Consider the following 20,162-nt stretch of genomic DNA (forward strand, 5'->3'; position numbering starts at 1 on the left):
ACTACTGAGAGTGAAAGCAAGTATTCACAATGAGAATAAAGATAGATTCATTTAAATACTGAAGTAGTTGGTATGTGAGCTGAAAATTTTGCTTTAACTGTGCTTTATTAACAATTTCTTCTTTTAGATCACACTAAGTTGCACCTGATATTCTTTTTGGTATAAAGAATTAACTCGTAACCAATAATCCTTCTAAGAAACATTCAATAATAACAATGAAAAACTATCTAAACTTTCAAAAACTAAAACTAGCATCACAAATGTTGGCTCAAAGTTTAAGGGAATTCACTTTCAATTTTTTTTTTAGGTTTTTGGCAAGGCAAATGGAGTTAAGTGGCTTTCCCAAGGTCACACAGCTAGGTAATTATTAAGTGTCTGAGACCGGTTTTGAACCCAGGTACTCCTGACTCCAAGGCCGGTGCTTTATCCACTACGCCACCTAGCCGCCCCACTACGCCACCTAGCCGCCCCCACTTTCAATTTTTAAAATGACTAATTCTTTATTTGGATTTCTCACAGTCTCTTGCAAAATTTTATTCTATCAATTTAGTTTACTTAATACTATGTCTTTTCTCTGTAGGATTTAATAGGTAAAGAGCCCCAAGCAAAAACTGGCAAATCTGTGAATTTTTCATTCTACTGAGAAAGTGTAACATTTTGTTCTCTTTGTAGCTAGATTCACTATAAACTCTGAGATAGAAAAAATTTATTGGCAAGTTCTAAGTATATATTGTTTCTTAGAATGGGTAAAAGGTTATAGATGACTATGAAATCCAATAGTCATATATCATAAAAACTATGATGCCGAGCATCTAAGCTTCCTAGGATGTTTTCTATACTATAATTTGTCTATAATAACAGAATAATTCAAATATCATGCTTCATTATAGGGCTACTAATAATACACATAGAGAAGACATTATATAGTTTGAGGACAATGGTTTGCAATAATGAAAGTAGGCAACGAATTCAAAAAGTTTTATGAGAGCTACCATAAAGACTAACACTTTAATTTTAGAAATCAGTCAATCAGCTGTTAAAAATTGTAAGCACAACAAAAATTAAGTCACAGCAGCCCCAGCTGCAGTCACACACACCCAGGTAGGCCAATCCAATACCTCTGGGATCCACATTCCCAGAATATCATTATCGCTGGTCAAATCTTGTCCAAACATTGCCTCCATTGCCTCATCATCTAGATCAATTTCCAATTCTTCATCCAAGTTAAAGTCATATAATGCCCCAGGGTCTTGCTGCAAAGAAATTCCCTCTCTTCGACTTTGATTCCTATGAGCCTGTACAGAACGGTATAACCCCGCTCAGAACAAAAAAAAGAAAAAACATTTTACTTGCATACAAAAAATTTCTGAACATTTTAATTGCTAATAGAGAAGAAAATGAGATGAGGGCTTAGCTGGTTTACCTAACTGCTGGTAAAAATATATTAAAAAAATTAGGAGTTTTCTTTTCATATCAAAACAATATTTAACATAAATATAATTTTATGTTCTATAGAAAACTGCTTATCTTTAAAGATAACTAGAAAGAATGGCCACTGTTGGTCCTCTGGACCCTTATTACTTTGCCTGTACTTTCTTACTACTGATATTAAATCAAATTTTTAATGTCATTTTTAAAATGTGTGTATTGTCTCCAACCTAAGCCATAAATATCACTGGGAGACAGAGGGACAGAATTATTTAAATCTTTCAGAGTAATATCTTGAGTTACGGGTCTTGGTTTTATCATCTATAAAAAGGCTGCATTAGACTCAATGATCTCTAAGATTCATTCTAGCTCTGAGGCTACAATTCTGGCAGAGTGCTTTATACATAAAGAACACTCAAAAAATAAATGAATCAGAGGGACTGTAAACTGAAATAGAAAAAATCCTGGACTGCCTGCTATCTAATTACTATCTGTGTAATAACTTAGTCTTCAATCTCATTAATCAAATAAGGGACTGCACTAAATAATCTCTAAGGTCCATTCCAATTCTAAATCTATGATTAAATTAAAACAGAATATAGTCTGAATTAAAGAATTACCTGCTCTTGCCAGCAATGTCCGAGCTGTTAAATCAAATTTGTGTCTTCTTGTTACAGCAGATCGACTCCTGGAAGGAGGTCCACTTCCAGAAGCTGTATTATCTGCATGATCCAAATTATCAGTGCTGCAAATTAATTTGAAAACAAAAAGCAGAAATCAAAAATCACAATGAGAATAATAACCTATCAAACATTCTGTTATGAAATAATGTGGTGATGTTTTCCCCTGTATTTTTAAATATAAATGAGGGCCCAAATGTTTTTTAAACATAGCAGCTACTTATTTTGTTGAAGTGAAAAAGAATGACAGTGGGTCACAAGGGCCAAGGTACTAGCTCTTAAAGAAGAAACTTGGGTTCAAATCCTCCATTAAACTCACTATTTGGGTGAGTCATTTCCACAACTATTAAATTCGAGGGTTGGACTGAGGTCTAGGTTCAGGGCTGTGAGCACCATGATTCATCACTCTAAGAAAGAGATATGCCCTGAAATAAATCTTTTTTCCCCCCTAGCATAGGCCTTAATTTACAAAGGGACCACTAGAGGTTGCAATTCTATCAATAAATAATTCCTGAAATGGTTGTAGGCAGAAAAATGAATTTAACTTTTGACTCATTATTACATCTTTGAATACAAGAGAAGTAGAACAATTAAAATGATTAATCTAAAGCAATACTAAATGTGACTACCAAACTACCAAATTCAGAGTTCAACACACTTTTCATCTTAGGAAGCCCATGGCAATATGGTCTAAATATATTGATGGAGTCTACTAGAGTTAAGGTATGCTTTTATTTTGAATTCTGTGCAAGACTCCAGAAGTTTTCCATGATTTCAGGTCTTCTTATCAACTGAAGAAGGTTAAATTTATCTCGCATTGTACTCATTCTCCATTCCTGCCATCTAGTTTCAGGTCCTTAAATATAAAGAACATACCCACACTACCCTCTTTTTAAATTTTCATTCCTCTCATTTTCATTTCTCAGGCCCACCACACCTATCCAATTTGTCCACAAGCTAGCATATTCCACATGGCTTTTGGAAATGTCTCCTATGATAAAATACAAAATCCTCAGCATGGCATTTTAAAGACTTCACAATCTGGTTTCCACCAACTCTGTAATTTTTTTTAGTGATTTTCTTTTAAGCACCCTCCATTCTAACCAAACTGTTCCTTATACATGGTATTCTACCTCCTACCTCTGCTTCTGAAAAAACTTACCCTCCTTTTTTTGGAACGACTTCCTCACCTCTGCCATGTAGAATTTTTCTTTTCTTTCAAAGCACAGTTTAGGTGACATCTCCTACATGAGACTTTTTCTAATATTTCTAGTTGGCAAATATTCTAAATCAGTTGGAATGGTTTTTACTCTTTAGAATTATTCTCTTTTGTGGGGGAAGGTGAAGGGATGTATTGTGTACAATTTTTAACCCCCCACTAGCAGAATATAAACTTCTTGCCTACAGAAAGAACTTCTTAAATGTTTCCTGGCTTGACCTCTTGAACAGTCTATTCTTTTAGTGATGCCATCACATCACCAGTTGGTTGGTTGGTTGGCTGGTGTCCTTCAATATCAAAGATGACTAAAATGAAGATCACTAAAACGATATTACAGTATGTCCAACTATGGCTGATCAAACAATACGAGTTCAGAATGTTCTACCACAGGTCGGGCACAAATAATCCTTGTGAACATCTGGGGTGTTACTTACTCATCTCACATTTCCTTTGACCTGCTTCAATTCTGCCTTCCTCAAAGTAAGCAGCACTTCTCTATAGAGAGCAACCATTCAGGGTGGTTCTGTGCCAGTGTCTTCCAAGCGGCACAAGCATTCTAAAGTTCTTAAGAGAGACCTTCAGAGGTAACCTGATATCATTTCTTCTGACGCCTCAGTGAATGCTTGCCCTTTGTGAGTTTTTCCACAAAACAGTCTTTTTTGGCATGCATATGCCTGGCATTCTAACACTATGGAAAACTCATCATAGTTGTACTCTCTGTATTAATATTTGAATACTTCTCAATTTAGTTGGAGAAAGGACCTCAGTGTCTGGTATCTTCTCTCCCACACTTTCTTTTGGAGCCTCTCAAATACTGAGCTGATTCTGGCAATGTGTGTCAAGGTACACGAACTTGTCCATAGTACCCAAAACTTCTTGATTTGCTGTAACCGAAGGTTCCACATATGGATGATGTGGTGTTGGCTGATGGGGCACCTGTGTTTTCTTGGTGTTAATTGTTAGACTAAAATTAGCACAAGCAGCAGAGAATGGGTCCATACTTTGTTGTATCTCAGCTTCAGAGGCTGCACTGAGGACACAATCATCAGCAAATAGAAGACTCCCTCCTCCACTTTGGTCTTGGCTTGTAGACTTTTCAAGTTGAAGAATTTACCATCAGTGTGGTAGATGACCTTGATGTCGTATTCATCCTCAGTGAAAACGTTTGACAACATGACTGAAAGACATCATGCTAAAAAGTATGGAAGCAAGGACATGTCCTTGTTTCACTCTATTGGGGACTAGGAAATCATGAGAGCATCATCCACTATTAAGAACCCAGGCAACATGCTGTCTTTGAATTGATGAACAATACTGATGAATTTCTCCAGGCAACCACATTTTGACATAATTTTCCATAAGCCCTCACAAGTAACAATATCAAAAGCCATGGTCAGATCTACAAATATTGTATACAGACCTTTGTTTTGCTTCTGGCATTTTCCTGGAGTTGTGAGACAGCAAATACCATATCAACTATTCCTCGACCATTTCTGGAGCCACACTGGCTTTCAGGGAAGTGACTACTGAATTGGCCTAATGAGGACTCTGGCAAGAATCTTAATAGCAATGACTAAGAAAGAAACACCCCCGTTATTGTCACAGGACAATCTCTTTTACCTTCATTAAGATGGGCAATGGAGGCATCCCTGAATTTCTGGGGAATAATCTCTTCAAGTCATAAAACCTGGAAAATTTCAGTCAGTTTTTGGATGAGTAATGGAACCTAACCTTGAAGATTCTAGTCTAAATAGAATAAGCACAAGGTATTTTGCCACATGAAAAAAGCCTAATGGCATTCAAAACCTCTTCTTTAGTTGAAACATCAACTAGGGATAAGATTTGACTTTAACTTCAGGTAAAGGATCAATGGCTTCTGCATTGATTGATGATGCTCTGTTAAGAACACTATGGAAGTATTCAGTCCAGAATTTTATTTGCCTTCTTATTGAGCCAAGAATCCTGAATCTCTCTAAGCTTCACATGCACTTTAGTTTTAAGGGAATTAAATGATGCCTTCTTAGAAATGGATGACTTATCCTGTTGGTAAGTCCTGTGGAGTTTTAGTTTTTCACTTAATAATTTCTGTATTTCCCCCCATCATTTTCATCAAACCAAATTTTTCTGAGTGTTCTGATCCAGATGGGCAAATGTAGTACACCAAATCCCTGAAGGTTGCCCATCCCTCTTCTGCTCCACTGTTGCCAACTGATTGTTGGCTCAACTTCCCCTCCAGGTTATTAACAAACTGTTCCTACTCAGAGACATACTCTATCTAATCTCTTGCCATTAATTCTTCTGGTAGTCACCTTGCCTTTGAACTGCCACTTTGGTTGAATGTGAATATTTAGCTTGGAGAAGATGAGTCTCTGATCAGTCTAGCACTCTGTACCACACATAGCTTCCATTATTTTCACATCTTGTCTCTCATATCCCAGTATACCACAATGAAGTTTATCTTTGACTTTTGACCTTTTGTATTAAATCCGATTCTCATAAGTTCTACTTCTAAAATACATCATATAATCTTCTCTTCTAAGTTCTTATTGCTACCCAATTTGTTGCTTATAGTAGCCTAACAGTTATTCCTAATTCTATACTTTTTCTCTAATTATCCAAAATATTGAAAAAAGAAAATGCGTCCATTACATTGAAAAAAGAAGTGACTTCTCATGTACAGCTCTGCTTTTGCCATTCCTACCTTCAAAAATCTTCAGTGGCTAGCTATAATTTACTAAAGTCAAATTCCTTAGTTTATTACTCAAGTTTTCTCATAATCTGGCATCTTCTTGTTTTATACCTCTTTATATTTTAGTCAACTTACTAGCATCTTACACTGAATATACCAGAATACTTCTGCCTTTCATGTTCTTTTGACTGGAACATTTTATTTTAATCTCCTCCTTGGGTGTCATCCTTTAAGCCAATTAAATGCCACCTCTTTAATGAAACTTTCTCTGATTCCATTTGTCAGGAATGTCATTATCCTAGCAATCATGATAGCATCTTCTTAAAAACATAATGCACTTTCATAATATATGTTCCAGTATGTGTTTTCCTGTCTTATTTACTTAGACTGTATACTCTTTTTTAAGGTAGCAACTGTAATCAGCTAAGTTTTATATCTCCTTACAAATCAACATCATAGTGCTCTGAACAGTAATCACCATAAATTCATTAAGCAATGAAATTAATACCAAGGATAAAGAATTTAGTAACCTTATTTTTTGGCTATATGGCCACAGTTAAAAACTAATACCAATTTTGTAAGTGATTTTACACACACACACACACACATACACACACACCCCGACCCACCCTTTATCTCTCTCAATCATAAAAGCTGATGTTCTCTCTTAGTAAGCAAAAATTAATGACTAAGAACTGCCTGGGGCCACTGAGAAGTTAATTGATTTGCCCAAGGTCATGCTACCAAGGCATAAATTGGTCCAGGTTCATGTAGTCTTTGGAGTAAAATGCATAAAAATATTCAATATAGTATTACCATTCCTAGATATAATCTCCACAAAGACAGAGTTCATTTCATATTTTATCCATCTTTATAGTGTCTACCAATTCTAAAGACAAACAATAAAGAGTTAAATGGTTGATAAATAAATTATCTCAATTTTGCAAGAAATCTACAGATCCTAAAGCAAGAATTTAGAAACATTTCTGAAATTTACCACTACCTGTGATATAGAATTGAAAAATCAAAATTGACATTTCACCTTTCATTAAATCCCTCCTCCATTTCAGCAGCATCAGCTGATGGTATGTCCCCAGGTGATTGCAAATAACAAGGGTCAATAGATTTCCCACTGCTAGTGCCTGCAACTCTTGCTCCATGACGCGAATCAGAAGTGCTACCTGACTGAGGTTCCTCATCATCCTCATTGCCAGGATGTTCTATCATCCACATGGCCAGGACTGTAATGTTCTGGGCATCTGCTTCACCTCTCGCACCTGATTAAAAAAAAAAAATAAAACTATCTTTCTGTACAGTAGACATTCATGCTACAGAGTGTTCTCTACTTTTAATGACAACTAAGTATTTTTATTAAATTCTATAGCTATTGAAAAACATACTCCATTGAGTTCATTATATTACTAAAGATGTGATTATTCCCTCCATTGGTGCAGATGTACCAATGATACAGATGATGTGCTTTCTTATTCTGTGCAAATCTGAAGTATAATCTCCAAAAAATTCTCATTAAGAGAATGCACCAAGAAAATCTACCTATTGTGTTTTTTTTTTCAGATTTTTCAAGGCAATGGGGTTAAGTGGCTTGCCCAAGGCCACGCGGCTAGGTAATTATTAAGTGTCTGAGGTCGGATTTGAACCCAGGTACTCCTGACTCCAAGGCCAGTGCTCTATTCACTGCGCCACCTAGCTATCCCTACCTATTGTGTTTGAAAAGATTAGAACCAACTTAGCTAAATATTGAGAGACTCATCACAAGGAGACAGGTCATTTGATGATGAATTTGACATGAAAATCCATAAAACAAAGAAAAATGTAAATGGTCTTCAGATCTATATAGCTTTCTTCAATTTCTTCAACAGTAGTGATAGATAAATTAGAAAAGAGGGCAGAGAGCACTAATAATCATAGTTTTTAAATTGTCTATAACAATGTGTATTAGTTGCTGGTATTTTAAAATGTGAAATCCTTAATCCAACAATGGATGAGTGAACATAATATCTCAGGAACTGAATTAAATCAACCTTAAAATAGTTACAATTCATTATAAATGAAACCAGAAGGAGGAAATTGTAGCTAAAGGGAAAGACAGTTCACTGGCTCTACTTAATGAGGAAAATAAAAAGAGATGATAAGAGTCAATTTTGTTGTGTACCAAAAGGCTATATATATATATATATATATATATATATATATATATATATATGTATATATATATATATATAATATGAAAACTTGATTATCTTTTATTGCAGTGATTATGATGAATGTATTTGCACAGAGGCCACCATAAATGTGAATGGAATAAACCAGTAAAATGGAAACAGCAGAATGGATTAAAAAAAACAGAATGCAGGGGGCAGCTGGGTGTGCAGTGTATAGAGCACTGACCCTGGATTCAAGTGGCTCTGTGTTCAGGTACAGTCTCAGACACTTGATAATTACCTAACTATGTGACCTTGGACAAGTCACCTAACCCCATTGCCTTGCAAAAAAAAATTACAATGCAACAATATGTTTGTTGCCAAGAAACATATTTAAAAATGAGAGATGTACACAGTTAAAATAAAGAGCTGGAGTAAAATTTATCATGCATCCATTGATGGAAAAAAAAAATTGGATAGTAATCATCATTTCAAAGAAAGTTAAAGCTAAAATAGATTTAATTTAAAAAGATAGGGAAACATTATAAAAGGTATCATAGACAATGAAGCAATATGAATTCTAAATCTATAAGCCCCAATAATATAGCATCTACATTTTTTTAAAGGAAAAGTTAAATGAATTATAGAAGGAAACAGATAGTAGTCTTTTAATAATAGGGGACTTTAATCCCCCCCCTCAGAATTAGATAACTTAAACCAAAAAAAAAAAAAAAAAAAGAAAACAACAAAGTGAATAGAATTTTAGATGAGCTAGATATGATAGATATCTAGGGAGAATGGAATGAGAATGGAAAGGAAAATATCTTTTTTTCAAGCAATACATAATATATTTACAAAGACTGAATGTATATTGGGGCAAAAAAATTTAAAGTTAAAAGAAAAGAAGAAATTAAAAATCTATTATTTTCAGATTACAATACAATAAAAATTTTACTAATATTAAAGGGACCATAGAAACACATAATAAAAACTAACTGAAGATTAAACAATCACGAGTGGATTAAAGAATAAATCAAAGAAACAATAATTTCATTGAAGAGGATGACAATAATGAGACAACATATCAAAACTTATGGGATAAATAGGGCAAAAGTAATAATCAGTGGAAAAATTATAGCACTAAAATCAATAAAATAGAGAAAGAGCAGAGCAATGAAACGGGTATGCAATTTTTTTTTTAAAAAAGAAAAAGAACTAAAAACCTCCAATTAAATATGGAAATTAGAAATCCTAAAAATTAAGGGTGAAATTAACTGAATGGAATATAAGAACACCATTGAATTTATAAATAAAATTAGGAGTCAGTTTTACAGAAAAAAATCTATAAAAACAGACAAACCATTGGTTAATAATAAAAGAGAAGAAAACCAAATCACTCATATTCAAAATGAAAACAGTAAATATAACACTAGTGAAAAAAAATCACAATTTTAAAGTTATTTTGTCGAATTATATGCAAATAAATTTCACAATTTAAGTGAAATGGAAGACTATTTACAAAAATATCAACTGCCTAGATCAGCAGAAGAAACAGAAAATCTAAATAAACCTATTTAAAAAAAAAATTGACCAAACCATAAAAGAGCTACCTAAGAAAAAAGAACTAGAGCAGGACAGATTTATAGGAGAACTCTACCAAACATTTAAAGCCCAACAATGTCACAATTAAGTCTGTCTCTAAAGATGATCAAGGAAAAAGGGAAAAAACCTAGATGCTTTAAAGTATTTATAGCAGATCTCTTTGCAGTGGCAAAGAATTAGAAACTGCAGGAATGCCCATCAATTGAGGAATAGGTAAACAAGTTGTGGTATATAATCATATGATGGATAACCACCATGACATAAGAGCACACATTATACATTCTCACATACATATATCCATATTTGTATCTAATGATTACCATCTGTAAGTGGGAGAAAAGGGAGAAAAAATAGAAAAAGTGCACAGCAGAAAATAAAAGAAAATGTAGAAGGAAAGCAGAATAACTGCAAACAAAAAGTAGAACTCATATAGTTTTTCAAAAAAAATAAACTGAAATGTAAATTCATGGTTTTATAGTGAATCTTTTTTAGGATTGTGCTGTGAAGATTGAAATGTTCTTTTCTTTTTTGGCCTTTAAGTTCAAAATGAATAAAAATTGTTTAAGAAATAAAATAAAATAAATGGTACTTCCAACTTCTATAGATTCCTACCTGTGGCTTCCATAGCTTTTGCAATCTGCCGAAGGGAGAATCCCATCTCTAGCAATGGCACTGCAATAGCTGGTGGAGGAGGGGAAGTTGAAAGTCTGCTACTTGGATCAGATAATGCTGAATGGAAAGAGAAATAAGGACCTTGAGAGAATTAAAATAACAACTAATGGTATTTAAGCTAAAGTTGTTTAGAAAAGCATAGATAAATAATGAAGATGAGACTGATGTACATAATTTCTGTTGAAACTTTTTACACAGTATCACAAAATTGCAGTCTGCCAATAACCTTCATGCTCTCCCTAATTTCACATCCAGGTAAAATGTAAGTTCTTTGCTGGCTGGACAGACAATTTCCTTTATTTTTTTGTGTTCCCAGATAAATCACAGAGCCTAGCACATAATAGGTTTTTGATAAATGCTTGTTAATTGATCAAGTTGTTCTAATTAATAGAAAGATTACTCTTACACATCAAATCTAAATTTGCCTCTTTGTAATCTTTGCCAAAATTGCTCCCAAGGAAAGTTAATAACTTCAATTTTCAAATTTCACCCTGGGGTCCATGTTATTCTTATTGGGGAGTATCTCCCAAGATCCAGTATCTTAAGGTGACCAGTGACAGGTATCACTTTACAAACTGGAAATAATTTTGTAGCCATTTTACATTTAAGAAGTATGGGAAATACATTATTTAACAGAGTATGTTGAACATAACCTTTCCTTGAATTCATTATCTGTATTTCTTGCATTATGCTATAATACAGTAATACTCTCAGGAGGTTACTGAGGCCTACAGGATAATAGAACCCATGATAAATGGCACAAAATCAAAAGACTTATGTTTGTTTTGTCTTTCATGTTCCATATCTCTTCTCTTTTGCTGCCAATCTGTCAGCTGTCAATGTTATTATTGCCTTTATCTAAGTAGCCCCACCCCTCTCAAGTCCTCTCCTCTGCTCAATTTGCTGTTTCTAATACACTGTGTCCTAGAAAGATTCTGTAGTTCAATCTCAAGCACAGCATAAACCAAAAGAGAATTTAATTCGACAAGCTGTTTCCTCTTGTATAAATACAAAATTATATCATCATTTCCAGTGATTAAAAGAGAAGTCTCATTTATCAATCATGAAAATATATTCCTACTATTCACCATATAGTAATGTGATTTTTTTTTTTTTTAATACTAGTGTCAATGATCACAAACCTGTCCGATTGGTAGGTCTTGCAGACTGAGAGTCAGGAGAAGTCAGGCTTTGTCTCCTTCCAACTTCATCAGAAGGAGAGGTTGGTAAGGAGGATATTGGTGGAGTCTGTGCACGTCTAGTGGGAAGGACAGTGGTAGTTGGATAACTGGAGAACATTTGCCTTTAAAAGAACAATAATGGTGTGATATGTTTATTCCAATTATAAAAGTCTCAAACTCTTATATAAAACTGTTGAGCAAATACAGCAAGATGGAAAAGACCAAGGATACCCCACCCCCAAATATATATGGAGAATTGAGTAAAGCAATGAGGAATAGAAAGAAATTAGCTGCATACCAGTAAAATAAGACTAGGACTAAAATAGAAGCTCAAAGGCAGTCCATATTTAGACTACCTTTTGTCCAAAGGGTTAATAGGTATTTCCATTTAATTGTCATGAAACTGAAATTTAGCATTAATACTAGCAGAAAAATGAGATTACTTAGAAAAGGGCTTAAGATATGTGAGCACATTCGTTCATAGAACAGACATTCTTTTATTGCCTAAGTGTTTGAGATAGGGGAGAAAGATGCAAAAGAAAATTTGGGTCAGGTAGAAGCTAGGTGGTGCAGTGGATAAGGGTGCTGGCCCTGGAGTCAGGAGGACCTGAGTTCAAATTTGGTCTCAGACACATATTTAATACTTAGCTGTGAGACCTTGGGCAAGTCACTTTAACCCCATTTGCCTTACAAAAAAAAAGGTAGGAAAATTTATGTCAAAGAACTTTGTTGGGGCAGCTAGGTGGTGAGGTGGCGCAGTGTGTAGAGCTAATGGTATTTATGGAGCCCTGGAGTCATTTATGGAGACCTGAGTTCAAATCTGGTGTCAGACACTTGAAAATTACCTAGCTGTGTGACCTTAGGCAAGTCACTTAACCCCACTGCCTTGCAAAAACCAAAAAAAAAAAAAAAAGAATTTTATCAACTACCATAAAAATGTAAAACATATTTAATTCTTTTCAAATACAAAAGCAGATAAATGGCACAGTGGATAAAATGTGGAATCTAGAGTCAGGAAGATGTGAGCTCAAATGTGGCTTTGTTGTTGTTGTTGCTGTTGTTGTTTGTCCTTTGGACCATTTCATCAGAAAGGTAATACCATGTCTTGTGAGTAATTAGATTTTGCAGTCACCAGCCTCACTATCTCCCTCAGAGTCATTTGGGTCCTGTGGTCAGATATGGATCAGGACAACTAGAGATGACTCTGGAAGCAGTAGGAGACCATGGCCTTTAGAAACAAAGATCTTTACTGAGTCTCAGTTTGACTGAGCTTCTCACCTTCTAATGGGAGAAACAAGATATATTAAAAAAAAACTCAGGTACAAACCAGATGGAAAAGTCACATGGTCTTTAGGTTGTGATGTCAAAGGAGATGGTGATGGCTCTTTACATCATTTCCAATGATGAAATCACATCAATTTCTAATGTCAATCAATTTGACAGGACTTTGGTAGCAAGAATTCCTTAATAGATAATGTATAGAAGTGGTTGAGCATAATATGGTTTGGTTCAGGGAGAAGGGAAGGGTTACAAGAAATATTAGTGTCAGGGCAGCTAGGTGGAGCAGTTGATAGAGCACAGGTTCTAGAGTGAAGAGGAAATGAGTTCAAACCTTGGGCAAGTCACTTAATCTCATTGTCTTGCCAAAAAAAAAAAAAAAATAATAATTATTAGTGTCCTTGTTAAGAATAACCTAGAGAAGTAGGGTGAATGGGTGGTGATTTGAAGTGATCTTCAGTTTAAAAGACATACATTTGACTTCTAGGGCAAAGTCAAGATGGCAGCACAAAGCTAGCTGCTCCTGGAGTTTTTCCTTACACCACTTAAATGAAACCTCTACACAGACATTAAAGCTACAGAGCCCATCAAAAAAAAAAAAAAGATAGAAACAAGTTTTCAATTGTAGCTATCATGGAAGATCTTCAGTGAGGGTCTGTCTCTTTGGGGGGGGGGGGGAGGGAAAATAGAGTCCAGATTGGATGGAGAGTGAGAAAGCCATTAGGAGGATTTTAGCCACAGTACAATCCAGGTCCCGATGGCTAGAGAACAAGCCAGCAGGGAGGGTTACAAGCCCAGACAGTCTGAACCCTGGGATGACTGTAGCAAAAGACAGGACTGGGCTGGGGCCAAACCACTGCACAGGCAATACTGGGTTGCAAAGGCAACACATCTTGGCCAGTGATAAGCCAGGAATCAGATCCCAGTCCCAACACAAAAAGCTTTGGTCTATACTTACTCTCTATACACCAGGAACAGAGTTCCAACAATCAAAATGAGCAAAAAGCCTAAAAGGGCTAACTGCAGAAAGCTACTATGCAGAAAGAGATGATGATAATGTCACCTCAGAAGAAGAAAAGTAGTGAAAAAATGTCCAACATGGGAAAGTCTCAAAGGAGTCTATGAATTGGTCTCAAATCCAAAATCTCACAGAAGAGCTTAAAAAGGAATTTATAGGGGCGGCTAGGTGGCGCAATGGATAGAGCACCAGCATTGAAGTCAGGAGTACCTGGGTTCAAATCTGGCCTCAGACACTTAATTACCTAGCTATGTGGCCTTGGGCAAGCCACTTAACCTCATTTGCCTTTCAAAAACATAAAAATAAATAAATAAATAAATGAATGAATGAATAAAAGGAATTTATAAACCAAAGAAGAAAGGAAATTGACCAAAGAAATCACCTTCTTTAAAAACAAACTGGAAAAAGAATGTAACTCTTCAATGATGAAAAAAGGGTAAAAAAAACACCACTTGTACAAAAATATTTATAGCAGCCCTGTTTGTGGTGGCAAAGAATTGGAAATCAAGTTAATGTCCTTCAATTGGGGAATGGCTTAGCAAACTGTGGTATATGTATGTCATGGAACATTATTGTTCTATTAGAAACCAGGAGGGATGGGATTCAGGGAAGCCTGGAGGGATGTGCATGAACTGATGCTGAGTGAGATGAACAGAACCAGAAAAACACTGTACACCCTAACAGCAACATAGGGGTGATGTTCAACCTTGATGGACTCACTCATTCCATCAGTGCAACAATCAGGGACAATTTGGGGCTGTCTGCAATGGAGAATACCATCTGTATCCAAAGAAAGAACTGTGGAATTTGAACAAAGACCAAGGACTATTACCAAATATCTTATTGTCTGAATCTTGCTATCTCTTATACTTTATATTTCTTCCTTGGGGATATGATTTCTCTCTCATTACACTCAATTTGGATCAATGTATACCATAGAAACAATGTAAAGACTGGCAAATTGCCTTCTGTAGGGGGAGGGAAGTAAGATTAGGGGAAAAATTGTAAAACTCAAAATAAATAAAATCTTAAAAAAATAAAAATAAATAAAAATAAGCATATCTATTTTCAAAAAAAAGGAATGTAAATCTTTAAAAAAATAAAATCAACCAACTGGAAAAGGAAACACAAAAGCTAAATGGAGAAAATAAAACCTAAAAATTAGAATTGAACAAATAGAAACTAATGAATCTATGAGACATCATGATTCCATTAAACAGTCAGAAGGCTGAAAAAATTGAAGAAAACATAAAGTACCTTTTAGGAAAGACTAATGACCTAGAAAATAGATTTAGGAGAGATAATTTACAAATGACTGGTCTACTTAGAAAGCCTAGATCAAAAAATAACCTGGAAAATATCTTTCATGGGATCAGTTTTCAGGGAAAACTGATTAAATATATTAGACCAACAAATTAAAACAGTCCTTAAAAGAATACACAGAACACCTCCAGAGACTCAGGATAAAAACTCCAAGGCTATCACAGCTAAATTCCAGAATCAGCCAAACAGCCAAAAAGAATCAATTTAAATACAAAGAAAGCACAATTAGAACTACACAAGGCTTATCAGCTTCAACATTAAAGGATAAGGTCTGGAATATGATATTTTGGAGGGCAAAGGACCTTGGATTACAACCAAGAATTTACTACCCTGCAACATTCAGCAAACATGTCATAGTTGAAAAGATGAATGTTCAATGAAATACAGGACTTCCAAAATTTCCTGATAAAAGACTACAACTTAACTTAGTATTTGATACATGCATAACAAGGTAAATGGAAGGGAAAAAAATGTTAGTCAAGAACACTAAATTGTATAGAACCCTATAAGGAAAGATAACACTTGGAACACTTGAAAATTTTATTTCTCTTAGGATAGTTAAAGGGTTGAAAATAGAGGATATAGGTATGGTTAATTCTTGTCTTTCCTTACCAAAAAACCCAAAATGACATCACTATGTTTGAGGCAAATTATAGTGCATTCAACTGTGGCTGCTCAGACCAATAGGAACTCAGAATGCTCTACCACAGGTTGGGCACAAATTATTCAGGTGAACATCTGGGGTATTTACTCTAAATTTACATATCTCATGTTTCCTTTGAGCTACTTTAATTCTACCTTGCTCATAGAGCTCAGCATTTTCTCTGATGAGGGCACCCTATGCTAGATGGTTCTGTGCCAGTATATCCCATGCCTTACCATCAATGTTAAAAGTTCTTAAGAAAGAACTTCAAGGTGTTCCAGTATTTAAGAGTACTTAAGAGGCTCTATACATAATTAAATCAAAAGTGACTTGACTTTACTAGATACTTACAGGTTTATGTTACAATAAAGTTATAGTACATTATGGGGCAGACGATGGGAAGAGTTGAACAAAAAGAGATTAGAAAATAATCTTATTTTAATCTATATTTTAATTAATGAGGGTTTTTTAGTTACATGGTTGGGATGTTAGTAGGAGAGAATGTACTTGGAAAAAAGTTGGGAAGGGCTATAGAGATGGAGGGAAAGAATATATTCAGGGGAAGTGTGTCATGAAAACATGAGCTATACTTTATGTGAAGTTTTGCCTACAATTGGAGGAAATATGCTTGGAAGGACTCGGTACAAATGATTCCAGAAATGATTTGGCTTTGCATGATGCTTTGGTTCATGAAGATTGTGTTCATGGAGGGTACTTGAAAAGGGGGTAAGGTATAAAGTCATTATAAATTGATGTGATTCATGACTGTTGAGAAGTGTTATTTCTAATGAGATAGAAGAGAAGGTATTTAGTGACTATGAGGCAATGCTGCTTACCTCAATCAAGCAATCAATCAATAAACCTTTGATTTATTATACTTTAAGTTTATCAATCAATCAATGAACATTTGATTGACAGTACTTCTTTCAGTTCAGATAAAAGGAATATATTTTGACAAAGGGGATCTAAATATAAGACAGGGTTAAAACAATAAAAACATAAAAAGAAGGGCTATAGAGGAGAAGGCTAGATATTAGTGGATAACTCACCCCAGGTGAAGAGGTACAAAGACTTATTATAGTAGAGGGAAAGAAGGAAGGGTGTGAACACTAAGTAAATCCTACCCAACAGATATGGCCCAGAGAGGGAATAACATACATTCCCAATTGTGTTTAAAAATCTAGTTCACCCTACAGAGAAGAGGAGAGGGGGGAGAGAGGGAAAAAAAAGGGAAAGAGGGACTGATAAAAGGGAAGGTGAAGGTATAAATGAAAATAAACAAAGTTAAAAATTTAAAAGAAAGGTTAAAGAGGAAAGGCAGCAAAACATTGGTGAAGAGGAATAAGAGGAAAGGAAAGAGGAAAAGTACAAATGGGTTAAAGATAGCATAGAGAGAGAAATAAAGATTTAGTCATTTTAATTGCACATGTGAATGGGTTGAATTCTCCCATAAAATAGAAGTGAATAGCAGAATTGATTAAAAACCAAAATCCAGGGATGGCTAGGTGGCATAGTGGATAAAGCACTGGCCCTGGAGTCAGGAGTACCTGGGTTCAAATCCGGTCTCAGACACTTAATAATTACCTAGCTGTGTGGCCTTGGGCAAGTCACTTAACCCCTGTTTGCCGTGCAAAAACCTAAAAAAACAAAACAAAACAAAAAAAAAAAACCCCAAAGCAAAAATCCCCCATAATCCATTAACCATAATATGTTGTTTACCAGAAATACATCTGAAATGGAGAAATACACAAAGTTTAAGGGTATGGAGTAATATTGTTCTTATAAGAAACCATGAATAGCTGGGCTCTAGGGAAGCATGGAAAGAATTATATGGACTGATGCTAAGTGAAGGGAGCAGAACCAAGAGAACATAGTACACATTAACAACACTGCGAGTTGCTCATCTTTGATGGATACAACTTATCTCAGCAGTTTAGAGAGCTAGGATGACCCTGTGAGACCTGTTATGGACAATGCTATTCACACAACCAGATAAAGAAAACGCAAAACAAAACGAATAAACAAATCAAAAACCCTACAGAATTTGAATGAACACCATGTTCACTTTTTTAAAAATTCCTCTTATAGTTTTCCTTTCTATCTCATGGTTTTCTTCCCCCCCCCCCAGTCCTAATTTCTCATATAGAAAATGACTAATACATAAACATACTAAGCACAAATGTACAAGTACAATGTTCACTAGACTGTGACTGAAGGGAGGGGGGTGGGAAGGAAATTATGTAACTTATAAAAATGCATATGGATGAATGTTGGAAAAATTTCATGTGATTGGAAAAATAAAATAAAATATTAAAAAAAAGACATATATTTATTGACCATAGAGTCCAGGTGAAGAACTGAATAGGTTTTGACATGAAGTCTGAACTTTCCATGAAATCTAAGTATCAAATACCTCAAACAGACTTCTTGCATATATTAGGCCATTAATAGTGTCAAGCTGGCTGGTAACAACAGGCTCCTGGGATCAAGTGGACAATTGGGATCATGGACCTACTGGCTATCTACAAAAAACGTGTATAGGTGTTCACCTTTAGGTGGTCCAAAACAGCAACATAATCATTGTGCCTCTTAATGAGTAGCTACAGTTGTTGAAGGATCTAGAAATGAAGTCTTAAGTGATCCTGGGCAAATCACTTAAAACTCTATCTGCTTCAGTTTCCTTGTCTGTAAAATGGGGATAAAAATAGTAGCTACTTTTCAAGGTTTTGAGAGGATAAATTAAGAAAATATTTGTAAAGTACTTTATAAACTTTTAAGCACTATTTAAGTGCTAGCTATTTAAATATTACTTCAAACCATTCTTTCCTTGTCTTCCTTATTAGCCAAAGGAACCTCAAAGAACTGATTCCTCAAAGGAAAAAGCAGGCAAACAGGCAGATGATATAGTCAGGGGAGACAAGTATGAATGATGTGTTGGGCAAAACAGACAAGGCAGGAAAAGGGCCTGGTATATCTCTTCCTTCTCCTGGGGTTCTGCAAAGAAAATTTCCCTGGCATATCCAAATTAGAAAACAAACTACTAGAGAAAGAATAGGACAGAAAGGAAAAGGGAGGTTGGAGGGAGAAGTAAAGAGAGTTTTGGGAAAGAAGAAGGAAAAGAAAAGGAAACAATTCTAGTTCTACCTCAAACTCTAGTTAATACTCAATAATGGTTAAATCCTTTTGGCAAAGGATTTAATTTCATACACTGATAACAAAGCACAATTAAAGCCAATATATAAACACGCAGCCATAAAGTACTTTGGACACTTTAGCTACTCATCAAAACAATCATAACTAAAGTTTTGCCATCACTCAAAACTGCCCAATTTTTCAAATGCATGACTTGACCATTTTTCATTCTCCCATCTCTTAGCCTGCCTTCACTTCTTTTATACCAACATCTCAAAAAAAGGTGTTTTATTTTTTCAAGTTCTGACCACTTAACATCCGTCCTAATTTCCAGGGCTTCCAACCCAGGAACTTTGTGCTATGCTTTTGATCATATTTGTGATGTCACCAATAGGGGAGGCTTTCAGTAAGGAAGTTCACAATATAAACATCTATAATGACAACCACATAGGGCAGGGAGGTTAATGATTTGGTCTAGATTCATGTCAGAGACAGTACTTGAATCTAGATCTTTCCATTTTCAAAGCCATCTCTCTCTATCCACTATATAAACTCAAACTTCATAAAGAATTGGTAAACTGAGGGATGGCTAGGTGGCACAGTGGATAGAGCACTGGCCATGGAGACGGGAGTACCTGAGTTCAAATCCAGCTTCAGACACTTAATAATTACCTAGCTGTGTGGCCTTGGGCAAGCCACTTAACCCCATTGTCTAGCAAAAGCCTTAAAAAAAAAAAGAATTGGTAAACTGAGTTCTGGCCTCATTTTCTTTCCTGCCCAGGACCCAAGTCCCTTCATAATGATCATTTTTCTGTTCTAAAACCCTTCATTCTCCTGACCTTCCATTACTTCTACCCTACCACCGGAAGCTCAAGATAACTTCTATATATTAGTCTCTTCTAGTCTAACCTCTCTAAATTGAACCCTTTTAGAAGATAAAAAGGCATCACTAAATCCACTACAAATTTACACACATAATCTCAGATAAGCCCTCACTTACTAAAGAGTAATATTTAATATTCTTTTCTTAATGGCTCTATCAGACTCTACACATCTGGTCTAAACTTTCTTTTTTATTTCCCTTGAGATCCCTGCTCTATCTCTTTTCCTTTATGCTCTTAGCAAATCTCATCTT

The 20,162-nt window shown here is 35.2% G+C and overlaps 1 protein-coding gene across 12 annotated transcripts in view; it reads right to left on the reverse strand.

Moving 5' to 3' along the window:
* Nucleotides 1-20,162, reverse strand: part of HERC1 (HECT and RLD domain containing E3 ubiquitin protein ligase family member 1) — a 211,125-nt gene that overhangs the window by 61,574 nt on the left and 129,389 nt on the right. For 11 of the 12 annotated variants that reach the window (XM_074234356.1, XM_074234348.1, XM_074234347.1 and 8 more), the window contains 5 exons: nt 11,595-11,755; nt 10,393-10,509; nt 7,059-7,293; nt 2,049-2,173; nt 1,098-1,318 (listed from right to left, as the gene is read on the reverse strand). In XM_074234356.1, coding sequence (XP_074090457.1) covers nt 1,098-1,318; nt 2,049-2,173; nt 7,059-7,293; nt 10,393-10,509; nt 11,595-11,755 — 859 coding nt within the window. The remainder of the gene's footprint in view (nt 1-1,097; nt 1,319-2,048; nt 2,174-7,058; nt 7,294-10,392; nt 10,510-11,594; nt 11,756-20,162) is intronic. The other variant, XM_074234351.1, reaches the window with a different exon arrangement.

This window comes from Macrotis lagotis, chromosome 4 (assembly GCF_037893015.1).
Source record: "Macrotis lagotis isolate mMagLag1 chromosome 4, bilby.v1.9.chrom.fasta, whole genome shotgun sequence".
Taxonomy (NCBI): domain Eukaryota; kingdom Metazoa; phylum Chordata; class Mammalia; order Peramelemorphia; family Peramelidae; genus Macrotis; species Macrotis lagotis.